This window comes from Cladophialophora bantiana (assembly GCF_000835475.1).
Source record: "Cladophialophora bantiana CBS 173.52 unplaced genomic scaffold supercont1.3, whole genome shotgun sequence".
In the NCBI taxonomy this organism is placed as follows: domain Eukaryota; kingdom Fungi; phylum Ascomycota; class Eurotiomycetes; order Chaetothyriales; family Herpotrichiellaceae; genus Cladophialophora; species Cladophialophora bantiana.
The window spans coordinates 1,578,124-1,593,402 of record NW_015971577.1 but is presented as its reverse complement, the minus strand read 5'-3'; the positions used below and the strand labels follow the sequence as shown (position 1 = coordinate 1,593,402).

Sequence of the window (15,279 nt, the reverse complement as noted above, 5' to 3'; positions counted from 1 at the left end):
TCACGAGATGAGAGAAAGGACAAAACATGGCGTCTCGACTCCGTGCTCACTTCCCATAGAGAACAGGTGCTGACTGATTACCGTCCGAGGTACAAGGTATGCTTATGCAACCCTGCGTTCCACACGGGCAATTTCTTGTCTCGCTCGTAGATCAAGCCACAACTATTGCACAGCGTCTGCTCACAAACACCACCAGTTAGCATAGTCTACCCCCACAATAAAATCCAAGGGTCTCTCAGTGCCACGGGTGGAAAGCAAAGCAAAAAGCCATAGGGACAGAAAGAAAGGCGGAACTCACCCTGGGGCCCATAGGTCCATCCCGCACCGCCCACACGGCACTGCCCCAAATAAGGCAATGTTTACACCTCCAATTCTGTCTCTCGTACTCCTGCAATCGATTACCTTCGCCTCCCCATCCCGCACCAGCAGAACTTCCAGTAGCGTCCGGGGTCTGCGCCTTGGCCACAGGAGAGAGCGATCTGAACCGCCGTTTCTTCTTACTTCTCTCCCCACGGCCCATCAGTGGCGTTTCCTCCCCTGTACCAGTGCTGCCGATGGTGGTGTAATCAAAATAACTTCCTCGTTGCTGTGCTTCCTGTTCTCGAGCGGAGAGGACCATTCCAGCCGTTGAGCTGAATTTGGCAGTCTCTCTTCGCAATCTCCTCAGCTGTCGTTCTCTATCACCCTCTCTCTTCTCAATCTCTTCTTTGCTCAAGGCCTCGAATTTCGGTTCCCATTCGGCACCAAAATCGTCAATGTCGTATCGCCACCCGGCGCCTTCCTCAGCTCGGACAGCTTGATTGTCGATTTCGCCTAAGGGATTTCCACCAATCATGAGCATGCCACCTTCGCAGGCCTCCTTTTTCAATCGCAAAACTGCTTCGTAAATTGCGTGGGTGATGGCCATGACCCATTCGCCGCCCAATCCCATGTCCGCACAAGTCTGTCTTGCAAATGCCTCCGCAGCACCGGGCGGATGCAGCAACGACCATTCAAATTTGTCTTGGTAGAGCTTTGAAGAAAGATAAATCGAGAGCGTGATTATACAGCGGTAAGTGTCGTCAGGATTGAGATATGGATCTTCAGAGTCATCCTGCTGCTCAGTTTGTGGTTCCGGTGGCAGCGGAGAAGCAAGTGCCGTTATAGATGCGCCGTTGGTCAATGTAATAGGATGGGGAGTTGAAGCAGCAGGGGTCCCAGGTGTTGTAGAGGCTGGACGAGATATTGACGCTCCAAGGAGTGGCCGGGGTGTGCCGCCACGTGAGCTTCCGTTGACGAAAGCCGACGGCGTGGGAGCGGAATTTGTGTCGGGCATTTGCGATCTCTTTTGCTGGGTGTGGAAGAGTGGATGCATGGCTACACCGGCGTAATCCTCAAGCTGAGTTCGTATTTGTTGACTGACGTTCATCGCAAGGCCTGTTTGGTTAGGTAGGTCGAGCTCGCGAACAAAGCACAAAGCAAAGTCATCCGGGGTAAGTAGGTTCTCGTGTAGATTCCACAAAAAGATATCGCGTATCTTGTAGCCCGGCAATTGTTCAGGTTTCTTGAACATTGGCATCGAAGGGTTGACTCCAATATCGGCCCCCGCGCGTGGCAGAGGAAAAGGAGCTTCGGGCTGGTGGGCAGGTACATCGAGATCGATACGTATGGGTATAAGGGTCAGTGGGAGTTGCGATTGAATATGCACCTGGGAATCTGTCCTGTTCGACACAACTTCGTCAATAACGATGACGCGCAAAACTCGAAAAGAGGGTACTGACGTAGGCCTAACTGTCCTCCTGATCATCCAGTCTCGGTATATGGGTTGCAAATCCACGGGCTCATGTATTTCCTTGCCCACCTTGTCATGCTGCGGCTCCTTTTTCTCAAGTTCCTCCCGTCGCAACGATCGCAAACCCGTCGGTCGCCGGGGACCTTCGCTGTCTTCAAAGTCGTCCTCATCGTAGGCATCATCTGCGTAGTTGATTATCGTTGTCCCTCGTTTGGTGGTGCGACCGCCTGGGGCGACATTTTGGGTCTGGAGAACGGGTTGAAGGAGAGTATTGGTGTATTGGCGAATTCGCGGGGGGTAGCTGGACACATATGCTTGCGCGGGTGCCATGGTTCATCGCGGTGAGCAAGACAAGTGACACAACACTATGACATGATCGGTAGCAAGGAAGGTCAGAAGAGCCCGCTCCACGCGGCACAATTGTCAAACACTATGGAAGAAATGGCTCGAAGCGTGTCGCAAGTGCACAGCAACTTGGCGGCTTCGAGAAATGTTCGCAGTCGCGACTTTCAGTCCCTTTCCGAGTAGGGTCTAGTGCCAAGCCATCGCCTTAGAAATGCCAAGGCTCTAATCTCTTCCGTCACCTCAGCCTTGCATGGCGTAAGACCCACTTTTAACATGACGAGGCTGAAGTGATATACTCGTTAGATATCTTAGTAGATGGCGCGAGCACATGAGAGAAATTCACTACCGCCCCACTCCACTATCACCAAAGAGGAACAATTTAGGAGCTATAATTCAATCTGCTAAATTTCTGTCAACATAAACCCCCCAGGTTCTCACTGAACAAACAAGAACAACACAAGAAGTTGAACCAGCACTTGGGAGACCCCTCAACTTTCGAGTCCTTGGGGGGTTACGTGAAGAAAAAGTCTAGTGGGTTAGGTGGGAGGGGCCTTCTAAATGACATGAGTTTGTGGTAGGGGTATCTCGCTCATGTCTTCCAGTGTACCTTGTGGCTGTTGTAAGATTGCTCGATAACGCTCTCCACCGGGAAGAGGCAGGAGCCGCAGCACCGACAAGAGAAATGGGGAAGGTAAACTAGAAATACCGAAGCTGACTAGACTTTTTTTGGCTGCTGCGTGGAAGAGGTCCGCTGTTCGATTCTCAGCCTTGCAGATGCATGTACACAATGTTTTTTAATTACCCCAAGTCGCTAATGACTACCGTGGGCCTCAACTCGGCTAAGGAGACCGAGTGACTGACACAGTGAAGAGGACACCATATCTTGATTGCCTCGTACCTCGCCCAGCTGTTTGCAAGAAATCTCTGATTGCTGAATCCACATTCACCTTTTCCATACTCCCATAGTCCCAAACATATGGATATCCCGAAAGTGAACTTCTTGTTCGAATAAGCGCTCAATGCAAAACACCAAAACTGCAAAGGGAGAATATGGGCACTGCTGTCACCGGAGACCGATAACGCTCTGGATGGAACATCAGTACAACGCCATGTCAGCCGTGCGCAAGGATGCTCACCATCTCGAGGGTCCACACTCGTCGAATCCACACTTTGAGTTTACCCTCGACTCCATCCACATCCATGAGCTCAACGCCCTCCCACCAGCATCGCCGGGCAGGTTTTCGCCAGAAGAGGAGTAGTTTTTGAGCCATGCCCACAACGTTGCTCCCTGCCAGATCTCCTTTGATATCAGTCCGCAGTCTTGCAAGAGCCAAGCTGCAAATGACGGCCTTGTTTGGCTCTCCTGCTCGATGGCCCCAGGCATCATCGTGATTAAAACCGCTACATGCATCAGTTCATTGCCCTAAGCTGGCCATTTAGGGAACATACCCTGCGGTAAGCATTTCAATCAAATGCTGCTCCGTAGTCCCTGCTTCTTCACTCCGCTTTAGACCGGAGAAAATTCCGTCTTGCTTGAGTAGGGATTTCCCCGCAGCACGTTTGATTTCTGTCATTTCCGGCTGCTCAATGTCTGCTCGAGGAGGAATGACGTAGAAGTCAAGATCTTCTCTCAAGACAATAATCCCGGCCCGATCTTGGAGCATATCTTTGGTCGAACCTTGTAATGGCTCGATCGATATGGGATCATGCTCTGGTGGGGTGGTCGGGGAGGGAGATGTGGAGGGTATTGATTGAGCCACATCTCGGAAAAAGTTTAACATATACTGAAGGGAGGCGGGGTCATACTGTGAAGAATATGTTACATCTCCGATATAGATACAAGGATTACTCAGAACAGTGATGGGATGGGGACTTTGAGTGAGACATACGTCAACGGGATAGACATCGCCTTCATGAAACGAGTTCATATGGCCATCGGGGAGGAGACCGTTGGGGAATAATGATAGCAACACGAATTCGGGAAGGGTCAACAGTTCATCACGGGAGAGTGTGAAGTGCGTTCCTCTATCCAATTGTCAGTCTTCTGTCCGGTGTCTATCAGTTGTGTAGGGGGAGAACCAACCTCAAGCTCAACGTGATGTGTTCATCAGCTGCTGCTTCCCCTGCTATATGCCGACCAAGTCAGTCTTGACCATCTTTAAACCTTTCTCAATGGCTTTGCCACTCACCTCCTAGAGTGTTGATTGGTGGACCTGTTTGCTGAACCTGTGTGATGATACTGGCCGCACCGCCTGCTGCCGCCATGAGGTATGTGAAAGACTCTAGAGGACTAGAACCTTCAGTATAGGGAGGCGGGGGCTCTGCGTCGTCAACGGCTTTGCCCGAAGAAGACTGAGCCTTGGTATCTTGTGGAAGGGCAGCTTTTGTCTCGCGCTCTGCCTTGGTCCCGGGTTCGTCTACGGCGAGAGCCTCCTCAAAGGAGGGTGCCGGGGCAGAGGCTAGAAGCGAGTCGCAATGAGTCTCGGTGACAGTTGCTCTGATACGATCGAGCTCGGCGTCGGTAGGGAAGTAGAGAGAGGAGAAGGGGGGTGGTCGCGGGGACGGAGGACTCGAGGATGACGCTGCGGACCTGGGAGAATGCGGCGGCGGAGCAAAGTAAATCTTGTCTTCGTGATCGAGCTCGTCGTCGTTGTCGAAGGAGTTGGTAAATCTCGACACCGCCGTGGTGGGCGAGTCTCCTCGATCAAAAGCCGGAGGTGACAAGGTGACTGATTGGGTGCCGCCAGTGTGCAGCAAATAATCAAGCGACCAATGTGAACCGTGTCGAGTAAATGAGGCAAAGCGCAGCAACGGAACTGACGCTGGGCAGGAGATTTGATCTTTATGCTGCCGACCGGTCGATTGAACGCAGCAATCGCGAGATGCAATGGGGATTAACGATGAGAGGGCTAGTGGCACATGGATTGAGTCACGTTAAGCTGGACATTTGGAGTCAGGATACCGGTTTGTACAGAGTTGCAGAGTTGCAGAGTTGAGAATGTGAAGGTTTGGGATCAGAAGAGCCTGACAGGCGCAGTCAGGTCAGATCACCCCTTCCATTTCCACGGCAGCCGCGCAGATCCAAGTGTCCGTTGGTGTGGCTTATAAGCGCCTCACGGGCCTACAGTACCCAGTACAACCTCTGTTAGGCACCCAAGGAAGCCCGTACAGCAAACTTGTTACCTGGCGGGTTCAAGAGGCGCCCCTAGCTCCTCCCTGGCCGAGGGTTTTTCCGCCTTTAACTGGGCCGCCACCTCCGCTTGTCCATCTTTGTCACTTGAGTGGCCCACCACGCCTTTCGCGGGCAGTCAAATCGCCCTCCGACGGTGATATCTGCACAATGGAATGCCCTCAATTGTGTCTTCGTCCTCATTCCGTCGTTAATTGTATGGACCAAGGTTCCTATCCACAGTCAAGAGTCATATTGGATATCTTGAGCATGTCCGTACAGTCACTGGTGGCTTCATCCTTTCTCCCCTGGCCATTCTCTCTTGATCCCTCGAAGTCGATTTCTCTCTTGCTCACTACGCAACTCCTCATGCTTCAATCGAAGTATTCTGTCAACCATGGAACTTCCCTCACTCTCGATTTAAAGGGTTCAACTTGTCAAAGACGCCCTTCTCTTCGCCTGCTGGTCGAACATTTCCGCTTCCTTGGCTTGGAGTGAGAGTCTCTCCGCCAGATCCTGTGATGGTAGAGCTCTTCCCTCCCTCAGCGACGCCCGCAACACCTGCGTTCTGAATGTCGCTCCCCGAGTCTAGATCAACGCCCTTATTTGCCGCGCCAGCATGCCCACTGGTCCCGATTATGCCTCCTCCTGCTCCAGCGCCTGCGGTTGTCGATGCTCTCTTCTGGCCTTGGAGCCCAAATAGTTCCGAGTGCGAACCTGGAGCACCTTCTGTCTTGCCCGTCTCGCTTCCTGCCTGGTTGTCCGTCATTCTCAAAGGTAGGATCGCAAGTAGCTGTTGACAATGTAGTGAAAGCAGGAGTGTCTTTTTGAGAGTTCGTGATGTTTGTTTTCGAGTTTCGATTTGGGTATGGTTGGGTTTCTTTACCAGATGCCACGACACGAAGGCTGTCACAAAACACATGCGCCACCCATAGATATATTCTACTCAACGTTCCTGCACAAGCCTAGTCCCTTCTTGACTGTCGCACCTACAATGACTTCACCTAACATTGTCTGACGACAGCAGCATGACGATCAATGCGAATGCTGGAAAGCAGAGAGGGGCGCCATGGCTTCGGATCAATTCTCCGATCAACGCGGAGGAAGCTGGCCTGAGCCTGTCATGCGACAGGCAATGACCTAGATCTTATAGAAACGATCAGCAAAGGGCCCTGATGTTTGTTCAAACAATGTGGCGCCGAGGATGTGGTGCAAGTGGTAACAAACGTCGGTAACAGCCAACCTGACTCGCCCACAGAAGGCGGAGGGTTAGATCATATGCGACTCTCTACCGCTGTTTACAAAAGCCTAATGCAATGCGACTCGTTTCTCGATCAGGGAAGCTTGCTGGAAACTCTGCTGAAGAGCTGCACAGCGTTCCTGCTACAAAGCTTCTCCTTGTCCTCGTCGGTAGCAAACACCTGAGGCAGATATTCATCGTGCTGCTTCGACAACGCTTGAACCACGGGCAACGGCGTGTACGGGAAATCGCTGCCGTATAGAAACCTGTCGACCGTGACATACTCCAACAGCCCCTTGGCCTGCTCCGGGAACGCCCACCCCGCCGTGTCAAAATAGAACTGCGTGTTTAGCCTCTCCTTGACCCATGCTGGACTGACCTCGTTGGCGGATCCACCCAGCTTCATGATCTCGGCCACACTCGAGAACCGGTTGATCAAGGGTGGGAATGCGCCTCCGACATGTGACATGTGGAAGGTGATGTTGGGACATCGCTTGACGGTGCCGGACAGGAACAAGTTGATGACGGCGCGAGCACTGTCAAACAAGAACTCAAACATGGGTCTCGGGAATTGAGGGAGCGGTGTCGCCGCGGTGCCCGATGACAAGCACGGTGTGGTAGGATGTATGAAGACGACGGCTTTCCTTCGATTCAACTCGTCGAAGACTGCATCAAAGTCCTTGTGTCCGAGATACGACCCGTGGAAATTGGTGAGCATGACGACCCCGTCAGCATTGAGCTGATCCAAGGCGTGGGAGATCTCTTGCAAGGTGCCCTCCACGTCCGGCAGAGGTAGTGAGGCAAAGAAGCCAAACTGGTCGGGCTTTCGTTTCTTCAGATCTGCTGCCACCTCGTTGACATGTCGGGCGAGGTTTCGGGCGAGCGCATCGTCTCCGGCCTTGAGGTGCACTCCAGGTGTGCTGACACTGAGGATTGACTTTGTCACATTGATCGACTTCATCATTGTGAGATGACTTTCTTCGCTCCATTCCTGACCTCCATTAGCTAGCTGCTGCACAGCCCTGTAGATACCCTAGAGACATACGGGAATAGCTGGCATGCCATCAGGATTGCGGTGGCCATTTTCGGCAAGTGCCTTGCGATATTCCCTGGGAAACCTTAGTTACTAGAATTCCGTGTCGGTGAGAATGAGCTCACGCTGGGAGGTAGTGAGAATGGCAGTCGACTTTCGCATATGGAGACATGTCTGGTTTGCGAATATTGCTCTACCGAGGAGAGTGCGAAATTCCAGTGGGTCAGGTTCTACAAGAGCCAACCGGTCTCGGATCGTCTTGACGGATCTCCGAAAGGGTTTGGTATTGATATAAGATGGAAGAGTGAATATCGCGGGGTCGAATCTGCGGAGGCCCGCTCTTTTTCTCTCTTTCCCACATAAATATACAACGACCGATCTTTACCCGCCTCGCCGCCAGCATGTGGGACAGAGCGTCGTGGGCTCGTTGGAAACAACGCTTTGCATTGTCCCACGACTCATGAGGATGTGTGCAAGACTCGTCCCTTCTTTGAACCTGGACGAGGGCTTGTATTGGCCTCTTTCGATGGGGTGTGACACTCCCATGCCTCTCCCAGACCCTGCTGACCTGTCGACACCCAGTGGCAGGGTCGTGGTCAGAGTGTTGGAGAGAGACTGGTATGGCCATCTGAAAGCACGACCTTCCACTCATCAACCTGCCAGAGCCTTGCCTATCATCTCCTTTGCCCTCTCACTCAAATCCATCGCCAGTGCCAATGCTTGCCCTCTTTGGCCCATCTTCACCCAGGTCTTCTGCAATATCCCTATAATCTTCTCCTCGTCATGTTCCTTCTCGAATTCGTCAAACTGATCGTCCAGAAACACCAGACAGGCCACGTCCTCAATGATCTGGGCGTCCGCGTCACCCTTACCTTCTCCCTTTTTCAGGTCCTCTTTCGCAATCAGCGCCGCCACTTTACTCGCTTCTTCTTCGCTGTAGGAGCACTCGAGGCATATTTGCTTGACTTGCTCGGCCTGTCGCTTTTTCAGGAGCGTGCGCCATGCGAAGTAACCGGCTTTGGTGCGTGGGTAGCTGTCTCGAGGCACTTCCCAGCGCCGGAAATGCTGTGCTCGCGCGGCTGTGGCGAGAAGAGGACCAGCATTCGGGGTATGGAGGTCGAGAAATTTGGTCATTTTCTGGGCGTAGTGTAGCTCGTAGGGAACTGTCTCGCCGTTGATTTCGATTTTGTTGGGGTCTTCTCTGTGAGCGACGTCGATTAGCTCGAGAGCCTTTGACGCGTCGGGAGCCATGGTGGAATATAGAGACAACGGGGTTATGTGCTATACAAGGACGAGGCGCGTCAATGTACCGAGTCTTTTGGTGGAGGACTACGAGAGAGCCCGCCAAGCCGGATTCAAAAATAAGTGGCCCAAGTCTACCACGGAATACATACCACAAGAGTGCTCAATAACGTCAAAATGACCGCTGTATCAATTACGATCAACAGAATAGGATGAATGACAGGGGGGCAATATGTCCCAGGTAAACGGAATGCTCTTCACCAACAAAGGTCACCTCCGTTCTAACAGTGAAGGACTTTGAGAGTGCCACTTGTTTTTGAATCAGGCTTGCTGCACAAAACAGTTCCATGCTTCGGTTTCTCGAAGATTTCCCTTTGAGCCCTCGATACTTGTTTCTCCAGGTAAGGAAAACTACGCACGGCTTCATAATTCAGCGACTCACAGCTTCCACCTGGGGGTCGGGTCGAAGGACGTACAACAAAATGAGGACCCAGAACTTCAAAGATCGGCCCAGGACCAAAAAGGTAAGACATCGATGTCCCGGTGTCTGCCCTGTGTCAATTTATGCATGTGGAATTCATGCAGTAGTTGGGGTAGGTTGAAGCCCGATGTGCTGTCTCAACCGTTTCTCTCTGGCTTCTCTTCCTCCATTGGTAGGTAATCCCAGCCCTTGTAGGATAGAATCATGTCTCTGTTCGTCGATATTCGGGATGTCTCTCGATCTTGCAGGAAAGTTTTCAATGAGGGTGTTCGTCAAGGGACTCATCAGTGGTGTAGCTCGATCGGTGGGTCTCGTGGGATAGGAATTTTGAACTTGAGCCGAGCTATTATATTCACCATGGAATTGAAATTAGTACCAGGTATTGCAGATCGAAAAACAAAACCGCCAAACAAGAAGCCGTCCTTTGCGATGACTCGAGTAGTGCGAGTGTCGATTTTGTTGTCGAGATGGTCAAATCTCTAATCCATTTGAACCATTTTCCTGATCCATTCGAGCGATAGGCCGAGTCACATTCTAATCAAGTCGAGTAATCTAGGCGGTCAGCCGTGCTAGAGTATGTTGAATGGCATTGCCTTGAGCCAATGCAGGCACGTTTGGAAGCTTTGACCGTCCCTCAGCGACACCGCGGAAACATTATACCATACGAGTAGTGTGCGGCTGTGGCCCGAGAAGATTCGCCTCCGCCATGGTGGTGGTGGCGGCGGAGGGTGGTGTTTTGTTGACCCAGGAGGGGGGCGAGCAAGGTGAGTCGTGCAGAGTTCTAGCATAGCCTGGCATACGCAAACGCGAGAAAGAGGAGCTCTCCTCACTCCTTCTCTTAGCTCCGTAGTCTACATACCTCCCTAGGTACGGTGGGTATCTATGTGCTCGAGATGGCATGTGGGAGAAATAACAGAATGTCAAAAGGAGTATATTTTGGCTCTCACGCAATGTGAGCTGGGCAGACCCGAGTTTATAACTCCCCAGTCGCCGTCTATGACCCATACGGAAGAGACGCTTGATCCCCGTCATGCTCTGTCCTCAGTTATATCTGCCCGACACCGAGTCCCTCCCGGTCAAATTCTCCCCATCTCATCTTCGCCTCTGATTCCTCAAGCACCGCCCTCCCTCTTTGCATACTCGTCCTCCATGCGCTCCGCGTACAGCGCATCGGCCTCGTTTTGCGTAATCCTCTTCTGCTCTCCCAGTCCTCCATTGGTAATGCGTCCTTGGGGCGGCTGTCCTGCTCCCCCATTTGCAATGTAGTACTGTTGTTGGTCTCCTGGGATTGTAGTCTTTGTTTTTGTCGTGGTCGTTTTCTTATGGCTGGCGGAGGCGCCTAATGAGAGGGAACCTGAAACGGCGCCAGCAATGGAGGCGCCGGCGTTGGCGACGGCCTCCGACGTCCTTTTGAAGAAGCCAGCGTCATCCGACATATTTGAGTAGATCTGGGAGAATGAGTGATGGAGGGTACTTCTGGGATTCACCGACCGTTCTGTGCAAGAAACGTGGATAGTGAGTGTATCTTCAATCTGGCCACGAGCTCTGTTGGGGAGAAAACATTTAGACGAGTGCGGTGCAGAAGTGGACAGGAATTATTTCCATGTCCCCCCTGGCGAAAAGGTTTAAAAACAGGTTTTAGATGCGATATTACCTTTTCGAGCTGTGCTTCTCACATGTCAAGGGCAAAAAACACGAGGGACCGACAAGGTGCCTGATGATCACAGGTTGATGTCATAGGGATCTTCAAATGACCAAGAGGAGAGGGCTGTATTGGAAATTCCATGTCATTTGAGACGACGGGAACGAGGAGGTCGCTTGTCCGTATTATGGCGTATTGTTATTTTAACTTGTCATGATTGGCTTGAGCAACACCATTCAGCCTCAATGTCTCGGACAATCACAGCCTCGGTCGATTGTCCGTGAGACAATAACGAATACTCACAATCAATAGATCAAGAGAATGGTTCTTTGTCTCATACGCATAGCAGTCATTAGAATAGCAATCATCGGTAATAGATAATTCGGCGCAATTCTATAACTAGACCTGGAGCAAAAGAATTTACAAGCACCTATTTCCACATCCCTGAATCTTCAGCCTCGTGTCCCTGTAGAGAGTTATATATCTATCAAAGCACGATACGACACGTATACAGACCACGATCCATCAGTAGGCATTGTCAATTATCTTTGTTGATGCATATGACTCCCTTGGAAGATATCAGTGCTTCTATACGGCCTGTGTTCAGACACAACAATCAACTGCGCTACAACTGCCTCACCCGTCTTTTTCACTCCAGCATTCTTCAATAACCGTTAAATGCGTCCATTCGGTTCCTCAAACACCAGAATTCGCCCGCGTCTACCTCTCAACTTCTTGTTCCTTCCAGACATCCCTAGTCAAACCACAGCAACTTCTCGATTCCTTACCGTCTGTCCCCTGTTCTCATCAGACAGAGAGACATAGCCGCTCTTGCGACTTGTCAAGTTTACTTCACAACGATCCCTTCTATCTTCCTCGTCTGTCGGAAGGGTGGAAAAAGATTCGACAAGAAGCACGAGGCCTTGCAAACCCCTGTCTGCTGATGCCACAAACAATTCTAACAAATCTCGAATACCTTCACCATGCTGTCCCTCAAGTGGATTCTCCTCTTCTTTCTTTGCTTCTGCAGCAATGTAGAAGCGATACCTCGCATCCTGACTAAAGACATCGAAGTCTTTGTGGGTGGAGCGGGTGCAGTCGGCTTCGCGGGCCTTGTAGGTTGGCATCTCCTCAAACCCTCAAAGACCGCAAATGTCACGGTGCAATCCCATAAAGACAGAGTCACGCGCAGCAGTTCCAGTTTATTGCCGACACCAACGGCCGCACCCACGGGTTTTGAAGCCCCCAGCATTGTCAAGACAGTCGTATCGAAAGCCAGCGCAGACGCGGTTCCACAGTCGATGTGCCATTCCCCTGTCCCAATGACACGATTCTTTGAGGTTGAAGCCTGGAGCAATGGCACAATAATCTGCGTTGAAGAGATCGATGGCCTCCGAGTCGGGGACCTCGACAACAGATATCCAAACGGCCCTGCCTCTGCGACGAACGAGACTTTCATACTTCCCGAAGAGCTCAAAGAGGACAACAGTCAGGCTAGCGGTCTTTCCCTCATCATAAACATCCATGAGCCTCAACCGCCAGCACTCAAAGTAACCTCTTCTCCGTGGGAGCTTGTCTTGATCTTTTTAAATGCGCATGCAGACAGAAAGTTGAGGCCAATCATCGAGTCGGCCAGAAGAGACCTCTTTATCGTCCGAGACTTCTTGAACAAAGCGCTCGCTCTTGTCCTGAAACTGGTACCGACTCATTCGGCAAAGGCCGTGTTCATTCCGATCGGCGTTCCACTGGTGACCAAGTTCGGTCCTGCGGTGGCAAGTAGAGGCCTCGTAATGCTGTCCCTCTACGCTCCTCTCATTATCCTCTACCTGCAAGACAATTTAGACAGATATATCGGGTGGTATGCAGGGAGAGAAGAAGAACCGGAGCTCAACACCGAGGTTGCCACTGAACCTTTGCCTATTGAAGAGGAAGTGTCTACCCCCGAATTGCAAATGGAAGCTCCACTGGACTCGACTCCTGCAGGTGATGAAGAAGGCAGCCTCCCTGGAAAGTTTGTTGATGCAGCAGAGCGTGATAGTGAAGAGAGCCTCCCTAGGGAGTTTCTCGATTCCGCAGAGCACTTACCATCCTTAGGATCAGCGGAAGCCTCTCCGCTAACCTATGATCCTGAGAATTATAAAGCCACTGGAATCTTCAAAGCGCCGCCAGCGTCAAAAGTATCGCAGCTATCGCCTTCCCGGAAGACCAGTAGTAGACAGCGGTCCGATGGGAATCAAATGCATGGACGTCTCCTCCGTGACCAATTGTTTGGCAGACGGTGGAAAGACTCTACCGCAACAGCTACCCAGGGGCTGGAAGACCTCAGTTCCAAGAAAGCGCTGAAAAAACAGGCCGAGCCTTCAAACTCGAAGAAACTAGGAATCCCGACCGAAAGTCTCAATCAGCTTCAACCAGCTCATCTGGTTGCACAGGAATCTAAACGCACTGTTACTCTAGAATCCGAGCAAGTCCCTTCCCAACAATCGAGCTCGAGCATCATGCCTTGTTCAACAGACGTTCCCATGTTCGAACAGTCGCATGGGAACGAACCTACAGAGAGACAACTCGGGTCAACCGTCTCCGACAAGCATGACGACGTGATGCCCAGATCCTTCCCAACTGGGATATATAACGGCAATGCTTCGACAGGGACTGAGAGTTGCTTTAAGTCCGGTTTACATCATGGTCCCATGCCGCAACCTGGGCAAGAGCCACTTGCCATTTATGCTTCCGAACCCACTTCTCCAGAAGGGGAAAGCATCATGTTGCATTCTGAGACCGTCCATTCTCCCACCCGTTCAAATATTTCGTCGATTCCCACGGAGGACGACAAGAAGAACGAGGATGTCAAGGACGAGAACGGCAGTTCACAGGGCCCTGGTCCATCAACACGCAGACTGAAAGCAATTCCGGAAGAGGAACAGCCCGAGGAGAGGACAGACAACTCTCTTCACAACGATGATGGCAAAAGCAACGACCAAGCGTTCCGCAAAGGATCGACCAGTAGAAACCCGCTCTCCCCGACCAGATTTGGCAGCGACGGCGGTGCTGGGTACGACTTTGGCTCTGCCCTGGCTATCGCACAAGAAAGATTGAAGGAACTGACTCGACCTTCCGTTCGAGGAACCGATGATGTCTCTGGAGCCACTGGCGATTGCAACGGCTCTGGCACTGCTGACTTTGGCGATTTGTTCGATTCAACCACCCCTGCCTCGACTCCATCAAAACAGCCAATTGTCGACGTGTTCAATGGCACAGGCGGTCGTCGTCGTGGTGGACTCCGGAGCCAGACGCAAGCTGTAGATACGGCGTCTAGTCGGTCTGAACGTGGCCGCGGGGTCGCCTTTGCAACAGAATCCGACGGATCAGTGGTCAACCAGACGTACTACTTCCAGATAGGGGAGGCGCCTGTAGCATTGCGAGACTCAATGGTCATAGATGCGCAAGGACAACAAGCCACTGGCGTTCGAGTTTCGACTGAGCAACCGCCTTCGGTCGTGCCTGCATCCGATGGCGAGCAACAATCGTTCAACTTCGTTGCACCAGATCCCGCTCCCGGGTATGAAGCTCAAGCACAAGAGCAGCCCCTCGTTGCGTCTCGAATCACCCCTGCCTTCTTCGCAGCCTTGGATTCCTGGAGCCGCATGCCTGCCGACTACCGAACGCAAGCTCTTGTAGAGTGGGCACTGAGACCTGAGATCTTACTCCCCGCTGCCAACACGGCGGAACCACAGCCGATCGAGGCGGCTAAGGCTGTGGCACAAGCCGAACCTTCCCAATCTGTGCCCCAACAGGTGAATACCGATGAGATCTTGTCGGCCTCGATGTCTGGACTATTTCTGGGGCAGGGTCCAGCGGATATGGATTATGAACACGACGGCCCTGCACACGAAGTTGCATTTGCACAACAAGTTCCTCAGGGTCCCCCTGTGTCACTGCAATCCGCAGTTCAAGAACAGGCTGCTGCAATCGCGCTAGGATGCAGGCCTGCACATCCGGTTAGCATGGACAGTCAGCAGCATGGCTCTGCAGCTTCGCACCAACCTAGGTCGCTAGAATCCCAAGCTCATCCCGCGCAAATGCTGGACGAGTACATGGCAGATGTGGCCGCTGTTTCCGCATTCGATAGAGGCTCAACATCCGACAATCCCAAGGCAAGCAGTACCCCTGCTTATCCGTCGATATTCCCACAATCGCTGGGCGACGGCCTTCCTCACTCCCACTCCCCACTTCCTGGTTCAGGCTTCTATCGAGAAGCGTACCTGGAAGCTGAACGTCGTCAGAGAGAGGAATTCCGTCACACACCCCAACGCAACCGGGCCACTCGATAGAGAGGATCCGACCGAAAACTCTTAC

The 15,279-nt window shown here is 52.1% G+C and overlaps 6 protein-coding genes across 6 annotated transcripts; 1 reads left to right on the top strand and 5 right to left on the bottom strand.

Moving 5' to 3' along the window:
* Positions 1 to 77: 77 nt before the first annotated feature.
* On the bottom strand, positions 78 to 2,101 carry Z519_02478 (uncharacterized protein; the record flags this gene model as incomplete). The annotated part of the gene is made up of 2 exons (XM_016760234.1): positions 78 to 176; positions 299 to 2,101. The coding sequence occupies 2 exons, from the start codon at positions 2,099 to 2,101 to the stop codon at positions 78 to 80; spliced, it is 1,902 nt and encodes a 633-aa protein (XP_016623755.1).
* Positions 2,102 to 3,228: 1,127 nt separating this feature from the next.
* Positions 3,229 to 6,054, bottom strand: Z519_02477 (uncharacterized protein; the record flags this gene model as incomplete). Its single annotated transcript, XM_016760233.1, has 6 exons — positions 3,229 to 3,517; positions 3,566 to 3,921; positions 4,006 to 4,141; positions 4,200 to 4,239; positions 4,306 to 4,787; positions 5,699 to 6,054. The coding sequence occupies 6 exons, from the start codon at positions 6,052 to 6,054 to the stop codon at positions 3,229 to 3,231; spliced, it is 1,659 nt and encodes a 552-aa protein (XP_016623754.1).
* A 565-nt stretch (positions 6,055 to 6,619) lies between these two features.
* On the bottom strand, positions 6,620 to 7,730 carry Z519_02476 (uncharacterized protein; the record flags this gene model as incomplete). The annotated part of the gene is made up of 3 exons (XM_016760232.1): positions 6,620 to 7,516; positions 7,571 to 7,634; positions 7,684 to 7,730. The coding sequence occupies 3 exons, from the start codon at positions 7,728 to 7,730 to the stop codon at positions 6,620 to 6,622; spliced, it is 1,008 nt and encodes a 335-aa protein (XP_016623753.1).
* A 479-nt stretch (positions 7,731 to 8,209) lies between these two features.
* On the bottom strand, positions 8,210 to 8,809 carry Z519_02475 (uncharacterized protein; the record flags this gene model as incomplete). Its single annotated transcript, XM_016760231.1, has 1 exon — positions 8,210 to 8,809. One exon carries the CDS (start codon positions 8,807 to 8,809, stop codon positions 8,210 to 8,212), a length of 600 nt encoding a protein of 199 aa, XP_016623752.1.
* A 1,584-nt stretch (positions 8,810 to 10,393) lies between these two features.
* Z519_02474 (uncharacterized protein) lies at positions 10,394 to 10,717 on the bottom strand (the record flags this gene model as incomplete). Its single annotated transcript, XM_016760230.1, has 1 exon — positions 10,394 to 10,717. One exon carries the CDS (start codon positions 10,715 to 10,717, stop codon positions 10,394 to 10,396), a length of 324 nt encoding a protein of 107 aa, XP_016623751.1.
* A 1,189-nt stretch (positions 10,718 to 11,906) lies between these two features.
* Z519_02473 (uncharacterized protein) lies at positions 11,907 to 15,254 on the top strand (the record flags this gene model as incomplete). The annotated part of the gene is made up of 1 exon (XM_016760229.1): positions 11,907 to 15,254. One exon carries the CDS (start codon positions 11,907 to 11,909, stop codon positions 15,252 to 15,254), a length of 3,348 nt encoding a protein of 1,115 aa, XP_016623750.1.
* Positions 15,255 to 15,279: the final 25 nt, after the last annotated feature.